Source organism: Centruroides vittatus, unplaced genomic scaffold (assembly GCF_030686945.1).
Source record: "Centruroides vittatus isolate TY-2023 unplaced genomic scaffold, ASM3068694v2 scaffold_1152, whole genome shotgun sequence".
Classification (NCBI taxonomy): Eukaryota; Metazoa; Arthropoda; class Arachnida; order Scorpiones; family Buthidae; genus Centruroides; species Centruroides vittatus.
The window spans coordinates 2013387-2031567 of NW_027122670.1; the positions used below are offsets into that span (position 1 = coordinate 2013387).

The 18181-nt window shown below is 34.3% G+C and overlaps 1 protein-coding gene across 2 annotated transcripts; it reads right to left on the reverse strand.

Moving 5' to 3' along the window:
* Positions 1-1348: 1348 nt before the first annotated feature.
* LOC136986535 (E3 ubiquitin-protein ligase TRIM45-like) lies at positions 1349-6174 on the reverse strand. Of its 2 annotated transcripts, none has more exons than XM_067284085.1 (6): positions 6090-6174; positions 4325-5585; positions 2611-2740; positions 2418-2532; positions 2108-2234; positions 1349-2034 (listed from the first exon to the last, which is right to left on the reverse strand). In XM_067284085.1, the coding sequence occupies exons 2-6, from the start codon at positions 5565-5567 to the stop codon at positions 1904-1906; spliced, it is 1746 nt and encodes a 581-aa protein (XP_067140186.1). In that variant the 5' UTR covers positions 5568-5585; positions 6090-6174; the 3' UTR covers positions 1349-1903. The 2 variants fall into 2 exon arrangements, with proteins under 2 accessions (XP_067140186.1, XP_067140184.1); XM_067284083.1 differs by having other exon boundaries at positions 6036-6157.
* Positions 6175-18181: the final 12007 nt, after the last annotated feature.

Consider the following 18181-nt stretch of genomic DNA (forward strand, 5'->3'; position numbering starts at 1 on the left):
TTTAGATCAGTGAATCATTAAAAATTTCAATCATGATTACTGCAAGGAGCTAATTGAAGTTTTGCTTTTCACTTTAGGTAAATGATATGAGTGAAAAACTGATTTTAATACTGGATGCTATTTGCTATACAATGAAATCATTTCCTTTAAGAGAAAGAAAGTGTCTAAAACTGCTTCAAACATTTCTTACTAATTAGTGATAAAAAAACAGTACAAGTGACAGCAAGAGTATCTGAAAAGATGTTTGACTTTGTTTTCTATTGATGATGATGTGCTTAAGCCATCAAATGTTATTAAATAGTCATGTTATAATTATTTTGCAAAATAAAACATTTCTGTACTACTATATTTTGTTTCAAATTTTATACAAGGTATAAAATCAGTTGAATAAAAGTGTACCTTATATTAAGCCATTATTTTATATATATATATTCATCTATGAATTAATTTACAGATTTTAATATAAAAAACATACAGTTTATTATTAGTTTCAAATTTTAAAAATAAAGAATATTTTTATTTAATACATATTTTAGATTTGAAAACAGTTAAAATTTTAACATTTACTATTAATATTTATTTATTTTAAAAATACAATATATATATATATATATATACAGTGGTGATATTCGGCGGGTTCGCACAGGTTCTGCCAAACCTGTTGTTAAAATTTTCAGTTTTCCGAACAGGTTCGCCCGAACCCGTTGTTAAAGTTTTCCAAACGGGTTCGGCCAAACCTGTTGTTAAAATTTTCAGTTTCCCGAACCTTGTTAAACACACGAAACATTTCTCAGTGGGTTTGTTTTTTCAATCTAGATTGTGAGCAAGATCAGGGAGTATGTCTTGGCGCAATCTCTCTCGACTGTTTCAATCGAGGTTTAATTGCGATCGATTCAAGAGAGTTCTTGATCCAGTTATAAGAGAGATCTCAGAATGCCACGCGCGCGAGATAATACAAGATGGCTGTCGAACATGTGTCGGGCTATGGACAGCGAAAGAAAAAGTATAATGTATCTCGAGAGATGATGACACATGTGTATTTCCAGAAGCGCCATTTCGAGGTAAAGATTACCCCTGCCTAAAAAAAAAAAAAGGTCGACAGCCCTAAAATATTATCGTTACCTGCCCTTCACCCATGGCTCGTTACGTTCCAAGTACGCCACTGATTGTTAGATATACGGTTGCAAGAAAAAGTATTGTATTTATTTCTATTCAAAACTTCCATTTCATTTGTCGGTGATTGTCAGGGAAAAATTTTCTGCTAGCGAACCCCTTGTTAAATATTTCGAATATCACCACTGTATATATATATATTATATATATATATATATATCATATATATATATATATTTTACTTCAAATTCCTGTTTATTCTCTTAGAGAAATGAATGTAGAATTTAATTTATTCAATAATTCCACATCTATTTTTGATATATAAAATTTTCCTAGGAGTTCAATTTGCCTGAAGCTACATCAATATTAAACTATTCGATCAATTAGAAGATATAGAAAAATTATTTAGATAAAAAAACTTAGATTATTCCTATTACTAGCTGCCTATAGAAAAATTTGAAAATTACAAACGAATTTTTCTATATTATCACTAATTCCATTTTCTTACACTAATATTTTATCTTGTAAGAACCTTCAAGTAAATGATTTTTGTAATAGAGAGTAAAGTACATTTAAAAGGAACTTTTAGTGTTTCTATTTATGAAATTTCCAAAACATTGCTAATTTTTATAATACATACACTATCACTATTACTATATATCATTGTATTTCAAAAATAGAAAAAGCTTTTTCGTGTTATTGTATTTTTAATAATTATATTATATAATACTATAAATTTAATGGAAACTTTTTAATGCAAACAAACAAAAAATATCTAATTAACAAAAAATTAAAGGGTGCATTCATAAATTTTATGATCAGTTCTTGCACATTCAGAGTTTTCAGACATTTTACCACAGCAACTCCAATGATAACCTCCTGGATGTCCCACATGACCATGACCACATCCTCTAAATCCTCCTTAAAATATAAGAAATAAAGTTAAAATTTTTTAATAAGACCTAAACTATTGTTTTATTATTAGTATTATTACCTGGAATAGTTCCACCACAAGCACATTGAGCTTCCTTATTCCCATTGCTAGAACAAAATGTACAACAATGATATATTCCAAAATGTTTACGCCATGGTGGTTTGATATTCACAAGAAAAGGACTTCCCTATAAATTTTTAAATGCAATTATTACTATAAAATTTAATTTAAAAAATATCATTATAATTTGTTAATAAATTAGAATCCAGTTGAATATAACAATTACCAAAGAAATGCCAAAAATTTTCAAGTGAGTTTAGATCAGTTACATTAATTTCAATAACAAAAGCATTATTGTTAGAAAATTCACCTTTATATGATTTCCACCAATCTGTACATGAAAAAAATATTGTCCATGAGTATCAGGACTAAATGTTAAAACATAAGAACCATCTTTTCTATCCGTAATAGTAACTGGTATTTGCCTATAAAATTTCAGAAAATAAATTTTAAAATTAAAAGAATCATTTTGACATTAATAATTTTAAAATCATTTTACCTACTTTTTCTCATCATCTTTTGAAACTAATTTAGCAGAAACATCATCACATCCTCTTATCACTGGCTGAGAATTAACATCTCGCACAACTAACAGAAGGCGAGATAAATGATCTTGCCTTGCTACTTGTAAACCTAGTCAATATATATATATATATATATATGTTATCTTAAAATTTTAAATATGAATATTTATTTATTTTAATATAAAATATTAATTAAATTTCAATCAAGCCTTATGAAATATAGAATCTTATCTTTAACTATCAATCTTAATAAAGTTAATATCTGCAATATTTAATGCAAAAGTGGTAGAACATTTTTTTACAGAGACCAGATGTCTTTCTTCAAACGTTTGAGAACCACTGATCTAATGAAAGATTTAATAAAATATGAAAAATTTTTACAGACAGAAATCAAGAAAAATGTGTTGATAATGACCAACAACTGCCGAATTATTGGGCTAGCAAATGGCTATAGTAATATTAATAATTTAAGTTAATTTGGTACTAGAGTTAGGCGTTAGGCGCCATCTCTTGCTAAATTTAATAATTAGAATTTTAATTAAATAATTTAAATAAATTTAGGCCTAACTGGAAGAAAAGAATCGGCCCGAAGTGGGACTCGAACCCACAACTTCTGCTATCCGTGCAGACACGTTACCAGTTACGCTACCCGGACCTTCGGTCCTATCTCCCCTTCCAGTTGATATAATGATAATGATAATGATAATATAATGATATAGTGTTGATAATGACTTATTTTCTTCCTATACATTTATATATATAAACATTTTTAAAGGAACAATAAAATTTGGAAAATGAACAAGTCATTTACAAAAAACACATTGAAATTTAAATTGGAATATTAAATTCTTATAAAAAATTCCAATTGAAATTATTAAATATTAATAAATAAGGTGCAATATAAAGGAACTAATAGATTTCAATATAAAATCATTCACACTGAAACATAAAATGTTTCTTTATTAATAAAAAAGCAGTCTTAAAGATTTTATTTTCTGTTAGAAAAAACAGAAACGATAGGAATCTCTTAGGCCCAGGGAAAAATCCCCAGCTCCCCCTCTCAATGGTCCTGCATCCAGGACTGTTTGACAATGAGTATGGACACTGACAGAAATATGTAGCTGCAAACATTTATTTTGAAGGAAGTCTTCAGTAAATACTTGAGATTACTATTAACATAATAAAAGTTATAGCAAAAGTTTGGTTTATTTTAATTCTACCATGTATTTAACTATTGAAGACAAGGAATAAAATTTCTTCAAATCATTTTGGTAACTTAACTATATTTTTCTTGAATTTTAAATTATGTTTGGATATCTTTATTTTATTATAGAGAATATTTATTTATATGAAGATAATATTTAACAAGTTTTAAAACAGCAGACAATATTCCAATGTAATCATCTGGTTTAATCTAGTGATTTTCAACCTTTCTCTAATAGTGGCATCCCAACTTGGTAATTTTTTTCTTCATGCATCATTATTTCTTTATCAAAGTACACAAAAGAAGTGTTAGGGCATTGCTCAACACTATTTCATGGCATCCCAGCTGAAAATCATTGGTTTAATGTAACAAATTAAATATTAATAAATTATTTTATTTTCAAAATATTATAAAACATTAAATTTGAATACTTCATATACTTTTTAATTTTTTCAATAGAAAAAAAAAATCAATACTTGAAAACATTACCATTTCCTTTGAGCAAACAATGATGTGGACTCACTGCTTGAAGCAACAATTGTCCTTGAAGCATATATCCATCAACAACACCGCCTAATTCCCTAGGTATAAATTCTATTTTCTCATTTGTGCGTGGTTCCAAGGGTACTTTTGTTTGAGCGATATCCTTCAAGCACTGTGTGACCAAACTAAATATACTCAAAATTTCTGAATTTGTTCCTTCATTTATTAGTTTATTCACAAAAATTTCCCAATTGTTTAAATCTTCTAAAACTCGTTCAACATTCATACGCTGGAGTCGCAGCACTCTTTGCCGTCCAACGTAAACTCTTTGAATTTGTCTCAGTAAATGTTGCCGATGCATTTCTAATGCTATCATATAGCCATCAATAAATTTATTTACTTCTTCTGTTATATTTGTAACTCGAATTTTTAGTTTTACATTTGTGTCTTGAATCTTTTCAATAGATTTAGAAAGAAGTTCAATATTGGATCTTGTTTGTGAAATAAGTGCTTCTAGAATATTTATTTGCTTTTCAGCAGTATTTTTAATAGTATCAAATTTATGATTCTGATTATGAATTACACTACAGCTATTACACAACACTTCTAAACAAGATGTACAAAAATAATGAATTTCTTCAGTTGGATGGATTAAGCACAATACTGGTTTACGTGAAATACAAATTCCTTGCTTTATTGCTTCTTCAAGAGCTATCACTTTATGATTATAGGTTTTTTTCTGCCTGTTGTGAGCTTCTGAACAAAAATTACAAAGATTAAGTAAACAGTCCATACAATGATCATTTGCAATAGTTTCAGATGTACAGAGATCACAAAACACTGCATTAGGATCCAAATTCATTGCATCCACAATCATTTCATGTAACAACATATAATTTAAAGGCAATTTTTTTACGCCTTCCCTAGGCATTTCCACGCGCTTACTGCACGTGGGACATAAAAATATATCACACTTTTCTTTTCTGTTTAACCTCAAACTAGACGTGGATACCAGACTGGATTTTTCCGATTCATAACCCGAAGCAGATCCATGCACACTACTCTGAGATAAAATCAAACTCAGATTATCTGAAGAATCAGCAAAATTAATCTCAGGAGAGAAAGGTTCCAAACTCTTCAAACAATTTGTACAAAATGTGTGTAAACATGGAAGAATTCGAGGTTCTTCATAACGACAATGACAAACACCACAAATACGAGGCAAAGCAGGAAGTAGACTGCTAGACATTTTTCATGTAGTTATGATCTGTAAGAATTTTTAAATGCAATTAATTCTAAAACATTAATACAATATAATAATATTAATTAACAACAACAAAACAGCTTTATTAAAAGTTTTGTTACAGCATCAATAACAATCTCGGTAGGATATTAAATGCATAGCTAGTTAATCCAATTATATATCTATTATGTCTGCAGGATACCATCAAATAGGATCAATTATATAAGTATTAAGTTAATCTATATGTTAATAATTCAGTTATACTTAATAAATTTTAATTATATACAAGTTAAAATGTATGAGATCTGATTTTAAAACTGTTTATTCCTTTAAAAAAAAAACAATCTATGTAATCGACAATTATTTATCACGTGTTTTATCAACAGGATGTTTGATTTCATTATCGAGCATTAAAAGATAACATTACATTATAATAAATAAATGTTAAAAATTGTAATTGTTAGGGAGCATTACCATTACAATTGAAAACAATCACACTATAAACTGATTAGTAACATGCATAAATACCATTAACGTATAGAAGCACGTTGACATGTGACCTAAAATAACCATTCCCTCACTTATCACATGACCACTTGTAACACTACAAAATAAGGATAACTTTCTATTTTAATTTATAAAAAAAAAAATTATTTTCTGAGTATGTATTAACATTTTAGTTATTTTTTTAATAAAAATTGGTTACTTCTATATACAGTATTATTACTATTTTAATTTTGAAGAACACAGGGAGGACCAGAAATATTTCAGTAACTTGTATTTCTGCCTCTCCCTAATGTCCTTCTTACTCGTTAAAGATAAATATTGGAGAAATACCCCTTCGTATCCGCAATCGAACTCAGTTCGATCGGGGTTAACCATTATATTTTATACTGAACGGATATTTACCCTACAGTAAAATATCCTCCAACGGAGTCATTCGATCGAGGCCACACATTTATAGGAATTTCAGAAACATTTATTACAAATTATTCGTTCAATTGCTTTTCTTATGTATCGAAAGATTTCTATTTTTGTCAAATTTTATTATTTACAAAATACAGGATTTTTCAAAAGTAAAGCGCCATAATTGTGCTTAGAAGCTTGTAGGCAAAGCATCAGGGGCAAGTGTATAGGTTCTGGTTATACCGGTATGATGTAACATTTCGTGTGTGTAATACTGTCAAACGGAAAGTAATTACACAAAATTCATGCGTAGTCGATTCACAACTAATGTAAGCCCAGCTTCATAGTTCTGCAACTAGCCGGTATGCTGTGAGAATTGAACTTTTTTAAATACTTGTTGCATAGACGATAGAAAAAACACGGTTTTTATCGTTACTTTTAGTTTTAATTAAATACAATAATGATAATAATAACCGACAATGTTTACTATACTAAATAAAACAATTCTCAAAGCATACGGATTAGTCACAGAATATACAACTGTGCCTACATTAGTCGAAAGTGATTCAATCACGCATATAAATTTAGTGTAATTAATTTCTATCTGGCAGTATCACAGACACGAAATGATGCATTATATAACCAGTACACCATGCCCTTGCTCCTGATGCTTTGTCTACAAGTTTCTTTTCAAAAACCCTGTATAATATAAATTTTTAATGTGTTGTTTTTAACACTTGACCAATGACTTCGGAGCTGTCTATAAATTACGTAACACAGATATGAGTGAGTGGTATATATCTAATCGTTGATTAAGGATTGCATTACCGATAAACGGTTTACTGCTGCCCATGCAATCAGATAAAAATAACTGTATCGGTAAATATACCAGTAATTTGATAGTTTTTACTGCTATATTCGGTAAAAATATACGTAAACATGTAATAATTTTTTAAGCCAAATATTTATTTGTATACAGTGATACCTCAGTTTTCGTCTATAATCCGTCCGAAAACGATCGGCAAAATTCGAAACCGACGAAAACCGAGGCAATTATTTCTATATGAATCAATATAAATCCAATTAATTCGCTCTAGACAATCCGAAATACATACCAAAAACGCATTTTATAGGGAATAAATATAGTGTTTAATACTAAAAATAATAAGAATTTAATATAAAATGAATATAAAACACTAATGTAATGAATAAATGAACATTTAACATGGCTATCGAAGGGCTGCTGGTTCTAGAAACTTTCTTTGGTCCCTTGATGGAACTACGGAACTAAAAGAAAAGGAAAACAATGGAATTGTTTTGCTCTTTTTAAACTCTTTTTGACCCGTGGGCATTAAGAAGGCCGGTTAATGTTACCTATGGTATCCAAGATGGCGACGGGGAAATTTTTCTACCCTACAATCTAGACGGCGGCAGGGATTTTTCCCCCGCCCGTATATTGCACGCGGCGACCGCGAAATTTTTTCTTTCTACCGTACATTTAAACGGCGACGTGAAGGTTATTTCTACCCGACGGTCTATATTAAGAATACTAAAAAACACGAACGAAAAAACAAGAGCACTTACTTTGTTACTGAGCCTTTCCTCTTTTTCTTCGTTTCCCGTCGACTGAACTTGATTCTCCGGCATGAGAAGAGGATCTCTTTTGCGCTTTTCTTTTAACAATGTTCTCGTTTTTTTCCACCTTTTTCTTCTTGGCAATAGGTGCGGGAGCGGCCGGAATGGTCTCCGGTTCTTTCCAACTAGGTACTTTTCCGCGACCGGGAAATATCATTCTGACGTGTTTGATAAAGGTGTGGAATTTTTCGCCGGGATTTTTTAACGTCCAATTGTGATACTTCTTATACATGAATGCGTACATATACGAATCCGACAAATCTTCTGTGTAATGTTTCGGCAAATTCTTCTTGTTTTTTAAGTGACCCCACAATCTTTCGATATTCTGAGTATGAACGCCTGTAATCGGGTTGACAAAATTTTCAGAGTGGTTTACTGTTTTATGAGAAATTTCTATACCTTCTAAATCGTCGATGTGGTTATATCCCTTCCATTCGTCTGTGAACACTGAGCTGCCGGAGTTAACGTATTTCGAAATGATCCAATTGAGAGTTATTTCAGATCTGTCATTAACCTGGCATATAAAACAAGTCTTGTCCTCCCGGCACAAACCTCCGACGACCCATTTAGTGCTTTTCATCTTTCTTCCTTTCTCGTATTTTCGTTTACATATCACTGTTTCGTCTATTTCCACTGTTTTGCCGACGCCTCCTATTTTAAACGATGTCAGATTGTGTAAGGACACTAACATAACGAAACGTACGTGGTTAGCCCAGTCTATTCCTGCCTTTTTAGAAACGCCCGAGGAAATTGCCGAATTACTCGTCGTGCACTCTAAACCAATATAGTGCCATATGAATGCCAACAGATTGGCCCACGAAACATTGCCGCATTTCCCTTTGAACGTTCCATCGAAAGCCGAACTATTCCGCCTGCATTTTCGGCAACGCATCGCGCAAGAATTCCGGTCGCTGCGATAAATCAATTTGCATGTTTGGCCGCATTCCTCGCAAACTTCCTCGGCGTGTTGGAGGCCTAATTTCACGGCGAATTTCAGTCCGCCATCAATTCTTTCGTCTAATCCCAACTCGGAATACTCCGCTTCGATTAACTGATAAAAACGTCGTCCAGTACACTGTTTCCAAAATCCGTCCGATTCTAAATCACAATCCGCCATGACTCGGTTGCGAAATATCTATTCCAAAAATCACAGAAAACGCTTAGCCTACTTTTCAATATAAACAACTTTTCCAACAGCCTAAATTCGCAAATAAAATTAAGAACATTACAAATTACCTCGTAATAGAAAAATTCCAGAAGTAAGAAAAAACCAACGAAATCTCTCGGCACGACAAGACGCCCACTCATACTCGGAGGAAAAATTTGCATAATTCCGATAACACGCAATTCGAAGAATCAAAGCGCCCTCTACGGATATCTTCAGTTGATGACGAAATCATGACGTAATCCCGGTCGCAATCTCGAACGGAGAGTGAAAAAATTTCCCCACCGCGGTCTAGAATTTCCCCGTCGGCCTCTAGAATTTCCCCGTCGCCATCTTGGCTACCATAGGTAACATTAACCAGAAGGCCTCTTTTAGCAAGTCCATTTTGGATTCGGCCAAGCCTGCAATGAGGCAGGGGATGGAGACTGACATATCTAGACGGACCACCACCCGAAAAATTCTTGGGGACTTTTCGACCCGACCGGATTCGATCCCGGGTCTCCCAGAGTGATTGGCTACCACCTTGACCGCTTGGCCATCCTGCTGTCGTAGTGGAGTTGTTTGCGGAGACACACGGGCTAATGCTCACACGAGAAACAACGCCACACTGAGCAGGAAAACGCGTAGCTCGCCCTTTGTTTTCGCAAAATTAGCAACGAGGTCATATGGGCACGCCAACGAAATCCGAGGCAACCGACGAAAACCGAGATAAATTTTTCGCGAAAAAAATCGACGATAACCGGAGTCAACGAAAACCGAGGTATTACTGTATTTATTAATTATTGTGAAGATTTCTGCTGTGTGAGATTTGTAATACTATAATAATTGATTACTTGCTTAAAAGACTACACAAAATTATTTTCCTCTTCTAGCTGATATTTTCTTTCATCAGTAACCAACCATAGAGTAAGTATACATGGAGTGTACAGTTGTTATACTTTTATGCTTTAAAACTTCTCCCCCGCACCGGAGCGATCATAGGTGCTGGGGTGACAATTAACTTTAATGTGCAATGCATTGATTGGTTGGTGTGCAAAAAAGATCTAACCCGTCGCAATAAGCGATGCGTTGATTGGTTGGTGTGTACACCCCAACCACCAAGATCCCCTCAGCAGTTGAACATGATTTTGCCCTCACTGTCCACTCCATTTATACTTACTCCATGCCAACAGCCATACAAGATTGCTTGAATATATGCAATGAGAAAAATTCAACTGGAATATGCAATAATGCAATAATTCAACTGGATAGTCAAATAATCCCACGAACGATCACGAAAGACTGTGCAGTTTAGACCACCTTTCGCCTGCTCAATAGGCTGAGCATATAACATGTTAGTAACGCCAACGAAAACCATAAACCCTGCTAAAACTTTGAAATCCTATTACATTTGTAGTATTTTGTACAAGCACTCGAAATATTACAAATTATAATCTGTATTGTTAGAATACGCAATTAAGTAAACTGTTATTACAATTTTCACCTGTGCCCGAGTCGGACTCGGGGGAGGTGAAAAGGACACAAGGCCTGTATCCGAGTCAGACTCGGGCAAATATTAAATAATGATTAATTCACTTTTTATGCACGGATTTTACTCGGGTAAAAATAATTTACCCTTTAATGGTCGTTGTCTACGACCTCAGCAAATTTCGTAATTCTATATCAATTAGAAGTTTTTGATTGGGGCTGTTTTTCCGGTCTTTCTTCTATATAAATAGTACAAATGACCGAAAATCTCGTGTTATGTTCGAGTATTTGTAATAACTAGTACAAATCTTGCTAGAACCCCGACTTCCCCTGAGACTTTTATGTAAATGTCCCGCGAACGTTGACCAACGGCTGTTCTCAAGGTCAAACAATTTTAAACACTAGACTGCAGGTGTCTCGTTGCAGTTTGTGTAACGAAAGGAAAATACAAATAGAGTATCCTTGAAGGTATATTTTATGACTAAAAGCATTTATTTTAAATCATTTGTTCTTTTTTAGTAGTTTTACTATTAAAACGCATTTTGGGGAGATTTTTTCGCGACAATTTTTACGTTCTAACTTTTTCTAATATCGAATTTGGTTTTACTTCCACATAAATATTTATGAAATATATATATATATATATGTTTTTCTGAGGGAAATTTGAAAAAAAACGAGCGTTAAGGGTTTTAAATGTATTAAATTTTATTCTATTTACGAGAAATAAAAATAAATTTTAACTTAAAATTAAAAATTATCGAAAAAACCCGGATAATGAGATATTTTTGTGAAAAAAACCTATCAACCCAGAGTACAATTTAAAAAAATCAAATCTGAGTAGAAAAACTATGGCGTGGGAGCCCTGCCCCTCACTGTATCGATGACGGCGCGATATTTCAAGACACTTTGTTTAATTGATTTCCAGTAGGAAATCAGCCAAACAAAAAAACCATCAATAAATTAAGAGATTGCCTACAACTACAATCAATTGGACTATGCTCAAGAGCAACTACTTCCAAGAATATACTACGTGTTTCCGCTACTAGACGACGCCACCGACCGTCTTTCCGCTACTAGACGGCGCCACCAACCGTTAACGCCAAGGTGGCTTCGCTTCGAACCTCGTGCCTCACCAGTCCAAAACTAACCAACCTATGAAATTTCAAGAGGAAATTTGAAATATTTATGGAAGAAGCGATATATTTTTAAACAATTCATAGGAGAAAGATATTTCCGGTGGGATACTGTAGAAAGCTTGAAGATTTGAGAAGTGCATTTATAAATAAATGGTTTCTGGTTTTAAAACACCAGTGTTAGTCATTGAAGTGGGAAATACAGGTGCTGAAGGATTACCGGCCAATTCAGAAATTTCTGTTCCGCTCCGTATCACGTGCTGGTCACGGGCCTGACTCAAAGTCAGGGAGATGCGGTGCCGGGCAACATCGTCTTACGGCGATGTGGGCCCGGCAAGCACGTCTGAGGGCGTTGCGGGTCCACGCCAGCACGCCTCAGTGCAGAGTTCGACCATTGCACTCGGATCCAAGTGCAATGATCGAACCCTGCTGAAACTGGGGCTAATGGAGTGCCTTATTTTTGGTACTCGGGGTTTGTACATATGACGCGCTAACCCCGTCCTTACAAATCCAAAATTAGAAAAACTTCGAGGTCGGTATTTTCCTAATACTTTGCATTTGTTAATGCCAAATACTGTGGATTACTTACTCGTTACTAATATTAAAAGTTCTGTTTTCCACTCTTCGTCGCTTCTTAATATTGTGATGTTGCCGGGGAAAATAAATTTAAAAACCTAACGATTATATGAGATATATATCTATATATATATATTCGAGACGAGTTGATAATAATAATAATCAGTGCAGAGCCCAAACGGTTAGGAGTTGACAGTTGAAATTTGGTACACAGTTACGGTACGTCACGAGAACGCACACTAAGAATGGATTTTTCGAAATTCCTCCCCACGGGGGGAGGGACGGGACTAAAGCTTCTATGTACATTATCGAGACGTGCCCAAACGGTTAGGAGTTGAAAGTTGAAATTTGGTACACAGGGGATGTCACGAGAACTCATGCTAAAAGGGATTTTTCGAAATTCCTCCCCACGGGGGAGAGGGACAGGATTAAGTCTTAACACTTCCATCAACAATGGAAGTGTTACGTAGCAATAGAAGTGTCAACAATGGAAGTGTTAAGAGAAAGCGACGTGCAAGACGCAGATGTAGTTTTGTTCGTTTCTGCCCGAAATCGAACATATTTTTAGACCTATCTGAAAATTCTGTAATTAGTCTGGAAACAGGACGGACCCAATTCTTGCATTCTGTGAAAACGGGTAAGGTTGACTATAACGTAATAACCTTAATTTTTCGAGGTGGCAGCCTACGGCTCTGGTGGACCCGGGATCGAATCCGAACGGGTCGAAAATCCCCAGGAATTTTTCGGGGGGTGGTCCGTTCGGATATGTCGGGCCCCGTCCCTCACCACCCGCTCGCCGCATTGTGGGCCTGGCCGAACCCATAATGGGCCTTTTAAAAGAGGCCCTCTTAGTGCCCACAGGGCGGAAAGAGTTAAAAAAAACCTTAATTTTTCGCTAAAACGGTTAGGAGTTGAAAGTTAAAATTTGGGACATAGGGTACTAAATTTAAGTACCGAAGTGTTAAGTAACAATGGAGAACAAGAGAAAGCGACGTGCAAATTTACGGGCGCTGCAGGAAAAAAAAGAAAAAGAGTAATATGTTAGAACATATTCGATTTTCAAATTTAAACAGATTAGTTCCGTTTTTCTCGATCTTTCTTCTTTAGAACATTCGATGAAAATCGAACGATATAATCAGAACACGTCGTGAAAATCGAACAATATTAGAACATTCGATTTTCGAATTCGACCTTTCTTTAGAAATACTTAGTTTGTCCATGAAATTACTCTCGTTTTTATAGTAAAACTACTAAAAAAGAACAAATGATTTAAAATAAATGCTTTTAGTTCTAAAATATACTTTCAAGGATACTCTATTTGTATTTTTCTTTCGTCTTACACAAACTGCAACGAGACACCTGCAGTCTAGTGTTTAAAATTGTTTGACCTTGAGAACAGCCGTTGGTCAACGTTCGCGGGACATTTACATAAAAGTCTCAGGGTAAGTCGGGGTTCTAGCAAGATTTGTACTAGTTATTACAAATACTCGAACATAACACGAGATTTTCGGTCATTTGTACTATTTATATAGAAGAAAGACCGGAAAAACGGCCCCAATCAAAAACTTCTAATTGATTTGGAATTACGAAATTTGCTGAGGTCGTAGACAACGACCATTAAAGGGTAAATTAATTTTACCCGAGTAAAATCCGTGCATAAAAAGTGAATTAGTCATTATTTAATATTTGCCCGAGTCTGACTCGGATACGGGCCTTGTGTCCTTTTCACCTCACCCGAGTCTGACTCGGGCACAGGTGAAAATTGTAATAACAGTTTACAATTTTGTTAATTGTGTATTCTAACAATACTAATCATAATTTGTAATATTTCAAGTGCTTATACAAAATACTACAAATGTAAAAAGATTTCAAAGTTTTAGCAGGGTTCATCGTTTTCGTTCGTATTACAATAGAGCGTCGATAAGTGGAACCAATTGGGGACTGGGGTCCTTCCAGTTAATGATTTGTTCCAGTTTCCGACTTTGTACGAAAAAATACATTAACCTGTCCGATGTTCAAATTTTTCTCCGTTGCGTATCGCTTCCTGTTAAATTTTTCTCCGTTGCGTGCCGCTTCGTGTTGAATTTTCGTCGATTTTAAGCCTAACGAAAATTTTTATAATAATCATCGAGGCTATCGTATCGTTAACAATTATTTCTGCATTTTGTACAAACAAAATAAATATATTAAAGAATATAAAAAACATGAAAATTATACTTTAGAAGTAAATTTAGTATCAAAAACATTCGATTCAGCACGACACAGTCCGACTAAAAATCGTTCCACTTTCCGGCCATTCCACTTACCGACGTTCCACTTATCGACGCTCTACTGTACTAACATGTTATATGCTCAGCCAATTGAGCAGGCGAAAGGCGGTCTAAACTGCCCAGTTTTTTGTGATCGTTCGTGGGGTTATTGCATTATTTGACGTAATTTTTATATTTATGGGTGTACTACAGACATTCAGTGATATAATAAATTTAAACTGTAGTGACTATTTTTAGTTTATGTTAATGGATTAGTGCTTTATTTTTTATTTTATAGAACATATTTGTCGGAACGAAGTGACGACTAATACTTGACTTCATGCATCACTTGTCAACATTATAACTCTAGAATGAGTTGTCCGATCCTGATGAAATTTTCTAGGACGACTCATCATCACTCAGGGATGAACTGAGTAAAATTTCACCTCTAAAAAATGATCCATTTTTGTAAAACTGGAGATTGGGGTCAAAATGCAGATCGCGTTTTTTTTCAGTATGGATCATTTTTGAGAGTTGAAATTTTAATCAGTTCATCCTTGAGTGATGGTGAGTCATCCTAAAAAATTTCATTGAGATCGGACAACTCATTCTAGAGTTATAATGTTGACAAGAATGCGTGAAGTCGTGTTAGTCGCTTTCTGCACGCACGTGTAGAAGCGCCATCTAGTGGTCGGAAAATATGACAAGCATTAAAACGGTAATTTTGAAAGGTAAATGTTATCGCTAACTAGATAAACAACAAATATAAACAATCTTTGTAGAATAATAAGTTTTAAAAAGTTTTCTTTTTAAAACGTGGAGCAGCAGCGATCAATATTGATGGCTTTACGATCCATTCTCTCCTTCGTCTTCCTATCGTTAGTACGAAATTTCGAACTCTAAATGGAGAAGCTGCACAGAGATTCCAGATTGAGATGAAATCGCTCAAATTCATCATCATCGATGAAATGTCAATGATTGGTGCAAGAATGCTTTACATGATCGAGAGAAGATTGAAGGAGATAAACCCCGAGAACGATGAGCCGTTTGGTGGATTCTTTATCTATTTGTTTGGTGATTTTCGTCAGCTTCCTCCTGTTAAAGTTACTCCTCTCTACTCGAGTGTTTTTTACAATGTAATGTCCCAACAAGGTAGATTCGCATTTGATTCTTTTGAGAAGTTCATTGAACTTAGTAATTCTCATAGACAAAATAGCGCAGATAGTTCCTTCACGGATGTCTTACAACATCTAGCCTCGGGTGATTTCTCTGATACAGATGTGAACATTCTGACGACAAGAAATCGAGCCTATTTATCCAGAAAAGAACTCGATCAGTTCCAAACGGCAGTAGAGCTATATCCAACAAACGAGCAAGTTAATGCTATCTACGTGCTATTATCTGCAGGTTCCTTCGAGTTCGAGCCACGGAATTCCTTTTATAATTCTTGCTTAATAATTGTTGGTAAATAATCATTTTTTATAAACAATAAATAAACTTGATACTTATATTTGTTGGTATTGTTTACTGCTTAAAAAATTTTTATAAACATACTTATTTCTCTATAAAAATACTTAAATTCAGTTTATGCGCATAAGAAAGTTCCTAAATGAAGTTATCTCTTGCAAATACTTTTGAAGGTTTATATAATATAAAATTTGTGAGAATAGATCAAGAGAAAAGAAAACCAATTTTAATTTATAAAACTGTTTGCCCTGAGCTTGTTTGCATTTTGTATAATGTAAAAATGCATGTGAATTAAGAAAACTAAATATATTCTTATTTTAACAAATATCTACTCTAATTTTGTATCTCAAAACTAAATAAATTTATCCTCGTACCATTGATATAGCTTTTTATTTTGAAACCTACTTAGTTAAAGGTTTTAAAATGATGTGTCAAGAGTAACTTTCAAATAGAGTATTTTTTCATTTAGAATTATAAAAGGAATTCCGTGGCTCGAACTCGAAGGAACCTGCAGTTAACAACACGTAGATAGCAGTGACATTTGATAGGGAAGCTGTGCCGACCATGGATAATCATTGAATGCGTTATACAATATTTCAGTGTTGGGAATCAGTGGCATTGCGAAGAGGGTGCAAGGGGGCGTATCATGCACAGGCGCCCAAATGGTCTCCAAGACAAACTATATCAGCCGATTGCAGAGACAGAGATTATATTAAACGACGTTTAACAACAGAACGGCCGATAGACGTTGGCTGGCTGAACCGCGGATTAAAATGCGTTGCAAAGACGACGAGTGTCTATTTCTAAACGCCCTCTACACGAACTTCGGCAAAACATTGGCTCTTACTTTCTTGGCCATTACTCCCGTTTTAGGAGTCGTTCGACCAATCGGGTTATTCGTTTGTGACGTCAGAACAGGTCGCCAGCTATATTCCGAAAGCTTCCGGAAATGAAACCTTAAGGCTGTCAACAACCATTGTTCGGCAGTTAATGACGCCCCTTTTCCATTTCGATATTTAATTTCGTCGCCAATACGGTTTAAAATACGAACAAATCCATATTTAGAAAATTTATACCGAATTCGACATTCGTCTTCAGAATAGATTTTTAACGAATTATTCCGACATCGTATTACTGTCACCCTTCGTAAACTGCAGAAATAAATAATTTAAAATATTTTATTATTACTATTATATATATATTTTTTATTTCTATAAAAAAAATTTCGGTAATTATTAAAATTGTCTCGTTTGTTTAACAGAATGTTCTGTAATTACAATGACCCCGAAATGCATTAACGTTTTATAACCGACACGACACTCGAATTGCAAATAAATGCATTATCCGATTTAAATTAATTGTAGTTTTAAGTCTTCTCCCATTTGAATATCGAAATTCGAACATTAAAAATAAATTTAAAGTATTTAATTTTGCTCCAAGCAATTAAGTCATGAATAATTTTGTCGATTCGTACAGTTTACAACATTTATCAAAGGAACGATATCCATTTTTATCTACTTTTCCAACAAAACTACAAAAAGCCCTTTAAACCTGCTGTCGAGTGTCTAGAAAGTAGGTCAAATAACGTGTTTCTAATCGCTGTGTACATTGTGGCAAGCTCGAAACACTGTCTCTTCAATGAAATTTTTCTGAGCCGCGGTCTACCCGATCTGTAAACGTTCTCTCTGCATGCGGCTGTGTTTATGGAGGAAGGACGGGGCCCCGGTTATGTTCGCTACGCCACTGTTGGGAATGTGCATATACGCAGTGGTGATATTCGGCGGGTTCGCACAGGTTCGGCCGAACCCGTTGTTAAAATTTTCAGTTTCCCGAACCTTTCCCCGAACACACGGAACATTTCTCAGTGGGTTTGTTTTTTTTTTTTTTTTTAAATATATTAAAATATGCGTATTATACTCTGTAATACTACTAAACTAGAGCCTTATACCCCGTTCGTACCGAGCATTTCAATCTAGATTGTGAGCAAGGTCGGGGAGTATGTCTTGGTACGATCTCTCTCGA

Coding starts and splice junctions, on each gene's coding strand:
- LOC136986535 (XM_067284085.1), bottom strand. CDS start 5,567: ATGTCTAGCAGTCTACTTCCTGCTTTGCCTCGTATTTGTGGTGTTTGT. Junction 2,533..2,610: donor TCAAAAGATGATGAGAAAAA/GTAGGTAAAATG, acceptor GAAATTTTATAG/GCAAATACCAGTTACTATTA. Junction 2,035..2,107: donor TTGTGGTGGAACTATTCCAG/GTAATAATACTA, acceptor TTATATTTTAAG/GAGGATTTAGAGGATGTGGT.